The 11,080-nt window shown below is 43.2% G+C and overlaps 1 protein-coding gene across 1 annotated transcript in view; it reads right to left on the bottom strand.

Moving 5' to 3' along the window:
* Window positions 1–11,080, bottom strand: part of WWP2 (WW domain containing E3 ubiquitin protein ligase 2) — a 135,196-nt gene that overhangs the window by 118,343 nt on the left and 5,773 nt on the right. Inside the window, exon 2 of the mRNA XM_077755471.1 lies at window positions 6,380–6,464. Within this exon, the coding sequence (XP_077611597.1) occupies window positions 6,380–6,449 (70 nt within the window). The 5' untranslated portion in view covers window positions 6,450–6,464. The remainder of the gene's footprint in view (window positions 1–6,379; window positions 6,465–11,080) is intronic.

Below are 11,080 nucleotides of genomic sequence, written 5' to 3'. Positions count from 1 at the left end.
GGGGGGGGGGGGGGGGGGGGGGGGGGGGGGGAAGAAAAGTCAAAGATGAGTCACAGGGCTCCCTGCTGCCCCCCTGTGGCAGACGTTCTTGCTCTTTTCTGTTGTTTCGTTTAAAAAATAAATTCTAGTTTTTTTCTGATCCTAAAAAAGTTACTTTTTAAAAAATGTGAGGATATTTTAAAAATATGAAGCTTAAGAAAAGAAGCACTTCTAACCTGAAAACTCTGGGATAATTATCATTAAGATGTTGGCAAATCCAGACTTTCCAGACTTTCATCTCTTATGCCCCCAAGTCTTTAAGAATTCTCCCTCCAACATCAATTTTAAATGGCTGCAATACGAGCCCATTGTACAGACATGCCATAATTTAGTTAACTATTCTTTCACTACTGAGTAGACTGCTTTCAATTTTTCATTTTGGGACAATCATCATGAATGTACAGATTTGCATATATTTCCTCCAAATGATATGAATATTTCTTGAAGTTCCCAAAACGGTTTAATTCCTTTGCAAAAAGAATAAACCCATGTAGATGAATATATTCATTTCACCACCACAGAACTGAGTATTACGGGTTGTTTTTTTTTACTTTTTGCAAATCATATAGATTCAAAAAAATCATACGAATTAGGTAAAATGTAATGAGCACTTAGTACAGACACAATGGTGTGCACACATCATCTAACTCAATCCTTTAAACAAACCAATGGGACAGGGAATATATCACCAATCCCCATTTCACCCAAGAGGAAGCAGGCTTGGGGAAGTTAGGTCACTGCCCCAGACAACACAGCCAGGGAGCTTCAAACCAAGATGTGCACCCAGGCAACCTGACACCCCACCATGCTGAATATCATTACCAGATTCTGCTTATCTGTTCTATTGCTGTTCTTCTATTACTAGTGAGGTTCAATATTTTTTCCATGTGCTGTGCTTGTGAGCCATCTGCATTTCCTGTTCTATTTGCATCCTTGATGTAGTAGCATTTCTGATGTTTATTTGGGAGCAGCAAGCCAAGCTAAACAAGTATCCACCCAGGGCTAGACAACTGTCTCTTATAAGCATTTATTAGCCACAGTGGAAACTCCAGGTCACTAGGATGGAACACATCTCAGATGTCTTCTATCCCGTGCCCCAAATCAGAACATAGGACTGGCATTTCTTACCCGATAGATGGAGCACCCCTCTATCAAGATCCCTTAAAGGGTCCTGTAAGGGTCTACAACCTGACAAAGGACAAACCTACCTCTGGATTCTTTTAACAATGCCCATCTTCTCCCAGCCCAAAAGAACAGGAGACCAAGTCAAATAACAACAGCAAAAGCTGTGACTAAGATTCAGAAGCAAGGGATGGTATTAGGAAAAACAGGTTGCGGTGGTGGGAAATGTGGTCCAGAGTAGAAAACCGAAATACTTCTCACAGACCAAGGTTAACTGAGGCCACCTGGTGGTGTGAGTGCAGCTCTGCANCTGCAATTAGTTATAATTATAGCCTTATCATTTTAAGCTGGACAGTTTCTTTGAAATCAACAACTTTGAAATCAACAAGTGCAAACCTTTCATTTAATAGTTGGGCCAATTAAGGTCCAGAGAGGGGAAGAAAAATAACCTATCCAAAATCATGGAGTCAGAGGCACAGCTAAGCTGGGAACCAAGTCTCCTAGCTCCCATGCCAATTCTCTGAACTCTGTCATGGTGTTTCCTTTTTTGTCCTTCTAGTTTTTTACCTAGCTATTTTTGTTTGTTTGGAGTTTTGTTTTTGGTCTTCAAAAATACAAAGAATTCCTAAAAACCCTTCACCTAAGGGTCACCAAATATTAACCAAAAATTAACTTTTTAACTATGTTTGCTTTATTATTCTCCTTCTCTTTCCTAACTCCCTCTCATACACATTCACATTTGTTTTTGAAACTTTGAGTGAGTTTCAGATCTGGTGCCCCTTTTCTTCTTATCACTTCAGTGCATATTTCCAAGAACAAAGACATTTTCTGACAATACCACAGGATAATAATCAACATGGGAAAATTTAACATCCTTTAAAACTATGACCTAATGGGGGCGCCTGGGTGGCTTAGTCGGTTAAGTGTCCGGCTTTCACCTAGGTCATGATCTCGTGGTTCGTGGGTTCGGGCCGCGCGGGCCCCGTGTCGGGCTCTGTGCTGACTGCCAGCTCAGAGCCTGGAGCCTGTTTCAGTCTGTGACTCCCTCTCTCTCTGACCCTCCCCTGCTCACGCTGTCTCTCTCTCTCTCCTAGAAATAAATAAAACATTAAAAAAAAAAAACTTGACCTAATGTACAGATCTTACTTAAATTTTGTTAAATGTCCCATCAATGTCCATTTTGGCAAAAGAGTAAAGAAACGTTTTTTCCCCCTGGTCCGTCCAGAACCCAATCTAGGAACCATCTTGCCACATCTGCTTTTTGACACACATTTGTGTGTGTCTGTGTCAGTACTATTCAAGAAAACATCGGTGATAAGGGGCACCTGGGTGGCTCAGTCAGCTGAGCATCCAACTTTGGCTCACGTCATGATCTCATGGTTTATGAGTTGAAGCCCCACATCGGCCTCTCTTCTGTCAGCACAGAGCCTGCTTCAGATCCTCTGTTTCCCTCTCTCTCTGCCCCTCCTCCATGTGTTCTTTCTCTCTCTCTCTCTCTCTCTCTCAAAAACAAGCATTAAAAAAAACCTTCAGTGATAAGCAAAACGTTCTCTGCCAGTGCAGTCCAATACACTGCCATGAGATACGTGTGGCTATAAAGCACCTGGAATGTGGCTGGTATGAGAGGATTTGCATTTTAAATTTAACTTTAATCTGAACGTAAAAAGGTCTATGTGGCTGTAGTGGCTATTGGACAGCACAGGATACAGACATATGATGCCTACATCTATATATGTGCATGAGTATGACATATCCACAAACTTCTTTGGTAAACCACTTGAAAGTAAGTTGTTGACATCAGGACAGATTGAGCCTAAATACTTCCAGAATGCAACGCCTAAGACAAAGGATGTTCTATACGTTGTACACCTGAAACTAATAGAACATGGTATGCTAATTATACTTCAATAAAAAAAGAAAATGGGGGAGGGGTCTGGCTGGCTCAGTTGGTAGACCATGCGACTCCTGATCTCAAGGTCATGAGTCGAGCCCCATGCTGGGCACAGGAAAGAGAAAAAGTCATTCTCCCACCTAACCACGCCACCATTATTATACCTTAACAAATTTAGTCACTGTTTCCATCATTTGAAACTCATTACATATCCAAATTTCCTCAAGTGTTCCAAACTGTTACAGCTGGTTTCCCCCAGCCCAGGACCCATTCGAGATGAGCAAACTGCATTTAGTGGCTGGCTCCTTAATCTTTTAAAATCTAGAATGCTCTCCGTTCTTTTTCCATGACAATGCTTTTTAAAGACGTCTACCAGCTCTCTCATAGAATGCACCAAATTCTGTATTTTTTAAATTGTTTTCCTCGTGGTGAGATTCACATTGAACATTTTTGTCAAGAACTCTACATAGGTTACATTGCAAACTCCTCACTATGCACACTAAGCTATTCTCCTATTGTGGACGCTAAGCTGGATCCCGTGGTTAATGTGGGGTCTGTCAGGTCACTCCACTGTAAAGATACATTTTCCCTTTGGTAACATATAATTAATCAGTGCGGTGATATTCTGAATGTTTCTCTTTTTTAAAATATGTTTATTTTTCTTTTTGAGAGAGAGAGAAAACAAATGGGGGAAGGGCAGAGAGGGGGACAGAGGATCTGAAGCAGGCTCCATGCTGACAGCAGTGAACCCAAAGTGGGGCTTGAACTCACCAACCACGAGACCACGACCTGAGCCAAAGTTGGGCACTCAACTAACTGAGGCACCCAGGTGTCCCTGAATGTTTCTTGTTCTTAAAACACAAGCCAAGATAAAGTCCTCAACATACGAGCAGGTTTATCTGGAAAGTTACTTTACTGTTTGATGAAATATAAATGCCAATTTCACATCTTCCCATAGGATATAGCCTTTTAAAAAAAAATTGTTTTTAATGTTTATTTATTTTTGAGACGGAGAGAGACAGAGCACGAGCTGAGGAGGGGCAGAGAGAGAGGGAGACACAGAATCCAAAACAGGCTCCAGACTCTGAGCTGTCAGCACAGAGCCCAATGCAGGGCTTGAACCCACGGACCGCGAGATCATGATCTGAGCTGAAGTCAGCCGCTTAACTGACTGAGCCCTCTAGGCACCCCGGATTTAGCCTTTAAAGTTAACAAATAAGGGGGGAAAATCACATATGGCCAAAATCACACCCTTGAAAAGCTCTCAGGAAGGCACAAAATAGAACCTGATAGATGGTCTTTCAATAGGTTTCCAATGGCCAGTTTAAGCTTTGTTGTGCTGTTTTTTTAGTTTCTCAGAGTTTCTCAAGTTAAATAGCAGATAAAATAGGTCGCTTATGTTTAAGGGCCTTGATGTACCTTTAAAATGTATCTTAAAACTCTAGGATGCATTACAGAGAGGCACGGCATAGGGAGGGAGGGAACGGCATAGTCCCATCTCCCAAATTAGACCAGAGGCTCTATCAATGAGACACATGGAGGAGGAACCACCCACATCATTTATTTTGTCATTTCTCTCTTTCTCTTTTTCCCTCACCATTTGCCTAGGTGGTATTATAGAATCCCTAGAGATTAAAGGCATATATAATGAGATGCACCTGTATTATCAAGTTAGCTCTTTCCACACGAGTGAAAAAGTTCACGTTGAGGAAAGGCAAACAGAGAAATCTTTACAAGTCACTATGTGTTCCCGAATAATATGGCCCCAACACAAAGACTTCATTATGTCACCAAGCTCCATGGGCAGACTTCTGTTTTAATCGAGGCTTGCTAATTATTAGACAACGCAGTAAAAGCTAAAGTCGCAAGTTCAAACCCTATCACTCTAACGCTTCTCCCTCCTCCAGAGAGCTAGAGCAGCCATTGAGACGTCAAGAAACATGATGAAAACGTATCAAGACTTTTTTTTTTAAATCAGTAAGTAAATAAGAAACAGGCAGAGAATATGAACACACAATCCACAGGAAAGGAAATACAACTTTCCCTTAAACATATGGTAAGATGCTAAACATCATTTATAACTAAAGAAATGTGAAACTATGCTGACAAAACAGTGATTTTTAGCAATCAGACTGGCAAAGACAAAAAAGGTCTGACAACACATTGTGTTGGTACAGATGCAGGGAGAGAGCCACTCTTGTCCACTGCTAGAATATTCCTTCCAAGGAAGGCAACCCGGCTCTCAAAATCACAAAACTACATCCCCTTCGATGTGTCTTAATGTGTAATATTACAAGAAACTGGGAATATTAGTTTCCTCCAATCAGGGGTCCTGAGGAGCTGAGGAAACAGTTTTGAAGTATGCGAATAGACAGATTAAATAAATGAGTGACATTTACATTGCAAAAATAATCATTTAAAAAAATGATAAGACAAATTTGCCTCCAAATGACTGTGCCTCTGAGAGGCCTGAGCTCTGATACTGAGTGCTGTTTCCTGTCCCCAGGTATCTCTCAGTCCCGCGATCCTTCTGTAGAGCCAAGGCCACCAAAGCTACATTCTGTCATCCGAGCAATATTCAGTATGTGTCCGGCACTGTTCTAGTCACTGTGCTATCAGAAGTAACCAAAGCAGACAAGAATCCCTCTTGGTGGTATTTATATTTGATTCAAAGAGACAGTTAATAAAGGAAATAAAAATATGTACTGTGTTAAATGGTGACACGGCTGAGACGAGAAATATATAGTGAAGGGGACAGACATGAGGTAGGGGAGGGGGAGGCTGTATCTGGGACAATCAGGAAGGCGCTGCTGAAGAGGGTGACTTTTGAGTAAAAACCTACAGGAGCACTTGGGTGGCTCAGCTGGTTCAGCGTCTGACTCTTGGTTTTTGGCTCAGGTCTGGATCTCACTGGTGAGTTCGAGCCTCATGTTAGGCTCCGCGTTAACAGTCTGGAGCCTGCTTGGGATTCTCTGTCTCTCTCTCTGCCCGTCTCCCACTTGCACTGTCTCTTGTCTCTCTCAAAAATAAACAAACTTTAAAAAAAAAAAAAGAAAGTTGGCTCCTTAAAAAAAAAAAACCTACAGAAAGAGAGGAAGCAAACCAGGTAGATATCTGGCCCCAAAGCACTTTCCTCAGAGGGAGCACAAGTGCAACGGAACTGAGGTGGGGGTGTGGCTGGCACCGTGAAAAAGTAACAGGAGATGAGGAATGGGAGTGGGGGTGGGGTCAGATCAGGTGGAGCCTCCAGCTTTCACCGGGGGAGATGCAGAGCCCTTGGCGTGTTTGAGACCTCAAATGACAAACCCTCCACATGGCACCACTCACCTTTCAAAGTAAGTTGAGACTTCTCAAAAGGCAGGGCCACCCCTGCCCGGCTGGAACTGGCAGATGCCATGTCATCACCAGAAAACTGCAAGACAAGCAGAGCAGCCGGGTTACAGGGCACCTAACACGAGACTGAGCAACTCGATCCAACGTTAATGTTTGAGTGTAAAGATATGAAGCAAGAAAATATAAATATCCAAGCAACTCGGTGCTACTTCTGTCACGGTGGAGTCTGTCTTGTGATGACTACTGGGCCTAGACAGGTCCTGCCTAGCCCAGGAAGGACGGAGGACTATTACAGCAACATGTACAGAGAGAGCCTAAGTAACATCTTCAAAAAAACAGTACAGTTCAACAATTAAAAGGGGGGAGGGGGAGAGGCTAGGTGGCTCCGTCAGTTGAGCGTCCAACCAGCTCTTAACATCAGCTCATGGGGCACCTGGGTGGCTCAGTCGGTTAAGCGTCCGACTTTCGCTCAGGTCATGATCTCGCGGTTCGTGGGTTCAAGCCCCACGTCGGGCTCTGTGCTGACTGCCGGCTCAGAGTCTGAAGCCTATTTCAGAGTCTGTGTCTCCCTCTCTCTCTGACCCTCCCCTGCTCACGCTGTCTCTCTCTCTCCTAGAAATAAAGAAGAAAAAAAAAAAGAAAAAAAAAACCATCAGCTCAGACCATGATCCCAGGGTGGTGGGATTGAGCCCTATGTTGGGCTCATGTGTTGAGTGTAGAGCCTGCTTGAGATTCTCTCTCTCTTTCTCTCTCCCTCTGTCCCTCTCCCCTGCTCATGCTCTCTCTCTCTCTAGGGGGAAAAAAAAAATAGGGGCACCTGGTGGCTCAGTTGGTTAAGCATCCAACTCTTGATTTCAAGTTTCATGAGATTGAGCCCCGCATCAGGCTCAGTGCTGGGCATGGAGCCCGCTTGGGATTCTCTCTCACTTGCCCTCTGCCCCTCCCCCACTCACTCATGAGTGCCCATGAATGCTCTCTTTCTCTCAAAATAATTTTTTTTAATCCAATTTTTTTAAAGAATCCATTTTTAATTTTTTAATGCTTATTCATTTTTTGAGAGAGAGCCACAAGCTAGGGAAGGGCAGAGACAGGGGACAGAGGATTCGAAGTGGGCTCTGTGCTGACAGCAGAGACCCCCGCGGCGTGGGCTCAAACTCAGGAACCACAAGATCATGACCTGAGTCAAAGTCAGACGCTCAACCAACTAAGCCACCGAAATACCCCCAAGTAATCCAATTTTTTAAATCAACGAAAGATCTGAATAGACACTTCTTCAAAAAAGATATACAGGGGCGGGTGGCTCCGTCGGGTGAGTATCCAACTTTGGCTCAGGTCATGATGTCACGGTTTCTGAGTTCAAGCCCCACATGAGGCTCTCTGTTGTCAGTGAACCCACTTTGGATCCTTGGTCTCCCTCTTTCTCTGTCCCTCCCCCGCTTGCACACATGCATGCATGCTCTCTCTCACACACACAAAAATACACATTAAAAGTGTTAAAAAAAAAAAAAAAAAAGATATACAAATGATCAGAAAGCACATGTACAGATTCTTGACATCATTAGCTATTAGGCATCCCTGTCACTCCATCTTGACTAGAAGTAGAAGTCTATCTTGCAGTTTGTTTGTTTTTTCAATTTTTTTTAACATTTTATTTATTTCTGAGAGAGAGACTCCATGAGAAGGGGAAGGTCAGAGGGAGGGAGACACAGAAACTGAAACAGACTCCAGGCTCTGAGCTAACTGTCAGCACAGAGCCCAATTCAGAGCTCAGACCCATGAACCATGAGATCATGACCCGAGCCAAAGTCGGCCACCCAACCGAATGAGCCACCCAGGCGCCCCATCTTGCATTTTGAATGGATCTTCTACTTACATACAATTTTGTAACATTGTCCTTTGTCATTTGAAAAATATTGGTTCACTGAGCTATGTAGATACTCCAAATGTTGACACATTTCATTATACACTATCCAAAAACAGCACGTTTGTGAATGTCACCACTGATCTCATCAGACAGACCTTTAAGTATTGGGAAACTGTCAAACTCTTAGTGGTAGATCTAAGTGTTCCAAAATTCTATGTTTCACTTCAAAATTCCTATTTTATCTTTGGCAACAAATACTGTTGGCTGTTTTCCTTCAAGTGACAGGCTCACTTCATTCATCTTCAAGAAAATGTCTGCCAAATACCCAAATCTAGTAACTGTAGTTAAGTAAAAATAGTATTTCACGAAAAAAGCAATTAACTCAGCTCTCAGTTCAAACACTCACAAAAGTGCTTCTTCTCAGGACAACCATTCTAGTTTGGTATGCAGAAGTGCCTTGGGCATAGCTCCCATTTCATCAAACAGAATATTTAAAAAAGAGGGGCGCCTGGGTGGCTCAGTCGGTTGGGCGTCCGACTTCGACTCAGGTCATGATCACACAGTTTGTGGGCTCGAGCCCCGCATCAGGCTCTGTGCTGACAGGTAGCTCAGAGCCTGGAGCCTGCTTCGGATTCTGTGTCTCCGTCTCTCTCTGACCCTCCCCTGCTCACGCTGTCTCTGTCTCTGTCTCTCTCAGAAATAAATAAAACATTAAAAAAAAGAATATTAAAAAAGACAAGCATATGAGTCAAGATTTAATAAAATTACTAACTTTTACTGTTCCATCAAGTACATTCTTAAGTGCAACTGGCCTTTCTCTTCTCTTTTACCGAGTATGCCAAGTTGAGGAATATGGTGACAACAGCTGAGATGTGTGCCACTGCCCAGATCCGAACTGAGGCAACAACAGTTCTACCCACCTTTGCTGTTGCACCATCAGTGCATATGTGATCACAGTGAAAAAGGCAAAGAAAGTTGCTATGAAAACAGTTTTGATCTTGCTAAACCCTGTAAGTCTCAAGGGGCCACCAGAGGTTGAAGGACCACACCTGAAAATTGCTACTGTAAAAACACTGTGAAATTCCTATTCTATTTAACATCATTAATACCTTCTTTCATTCTTTTTGTTTCTGATCTCTCCTCCAAACTTCCAATTCTTAAGTGTTGTTCAGCCTTAAAACATGGTTATTAAGTCACTACATGACTCTACGAATGGAAGCCCTTTACGTGAGGATGAAATGTAGCTACTGTGAAGCCACATTGATTTTGACATTTTCTTTTTTTTTTTAATAGTTTATTGTCAAGTTGGTTTCCATATAACACCCAGTGCTCATCCCCACAAGTGCCCTCCTCCATGCCCATCTCCCCCCTTCCCCTCTCCCCCACCCCCATCAGTCCTCAGTTTGTTCTCAGCATTCAAGAGTCTCTCATGGTTTGCCTCCCTCCCCTATTAATAGTGCCTTCCCCACTATTTCCCCCCTTCTTCTCCCCCATGGTCCGTCATTAAGTTCCTCCTAATTCACCTATACGTGCAAATATATGATATTTGTCCTTCTCTGCCTGACTTATTTCGCTTAGCATAACACCCTCAAGGTCCATCCATGTTGCTACACATGGCCAGATTTCATTGTTTCTCATTGCCATGTAGTATTCCATGGTATAGATAAACCACACCTTCTTGATCCATTTGTGATTTTGACATTTTCCATAGCTGAGGTCAAGTAATTTTGTGCTTCAAGAGGTTAGCCCAAAACCAAACAATCTGCCTTATTTGTAAGATATATCCAGTCCAGAAAACTTGTAAGTAACTAGTTGTTGGGTCTTTTTTTTTCTGTACTGGTCTATAACAGGCACTTTACTTCAGTCTTACATATGGAACAGCAGTGGAAACCCCTGAAAACTTCTAGGGAGCATATGATACTGGAGTAGTGGAATATGGGAATGCAAAACTGAAGCTACCCTTATCGAGGTATCAAGACCAGAGCTCCGTGTTATCAAATCCGGTATTGGATTCTCAGTCCTAGTCTTATGTGACCCACTGGCAGCGTCTGACATGCTGGATCCATCACTGTCTTCCTTGAAATGCTTCCTTCCCTTGGCTTCCAGGACATCACACCTGCCTGATTTTCCACCTGCCTTGCAGGCTGCTCCTTCTCGGCCTCTTTGCAGGGGCTCCTTCTCCCCTCCTCAACCTCTAACCTTCAGCGTGTCCTAGAGCTCAGGCCTTGCCCATCTGCTGGTTATTACACTGGTCTCATGGGTTTAAATACCATCTATTTGTTGGCTGTCCCAAATCAGCACGTCTGGTACAGACCTCACCCTCGAACCTCAGACCCTCTTTGTCTATTGACAAAACCAATCTTCTGATATTCCGCCTCGAATCTGCCCCGCAGCCTTCCGTATCTCAGTTAGTGACAACTCCTTCCAACCAGCGGCTCAGGCCAAAATCCTGGGGCTCATCCCTGCTTCTCCTTTCCCCCTCATGCCCCACGTCAATCTGTCAACAAAGACTGTTGGTTCTACCATTAAAATATTCTCAAGTTCAAATATTTCTCTCCCGGGGCNAAAATGGAAGTCCTGTGTGATACAGCCAATACCCCTCTCTGACCTCATCTCTTTTCTCTCCCCACTTATTCCCTCCTCTCAAGCTATTACACAGGCCTCCTTGCTAGAAATGCTCCCCTGTTCAACTTCTACCCTTTCCATCTAGAATGTTCTCTCTCCCATAGTCCACATATATGGTCTATTCCCTCATTACCTCAGGCATTTACTCAAATGTCACTTTTTTTTTTAAATATTTTTTTGAGAGAGAAAGAACACGCACACATGAG

This window comes from Crocuta crocuta, unplaced genomic scaffold, assembly GCF_008692635.1.
Source record: "Crocuta crocuta isolate KB4526 unplaced genomic scaffold, BGI_CrCroc_1.0 scaffold152, whole genome shotgun sequence".
Lineage (NCBI taxonomy): Eukaryota > Metazoa > Chordata > Mammalia > Carnivora > Hyaenidae > Crocuta > Crocuta crocuta.
The sequence above is the reverse complement of the archived record's forward strand: the minus strand, read 5'-3'. Positions and strand labels throughout refer to the sequence as shown.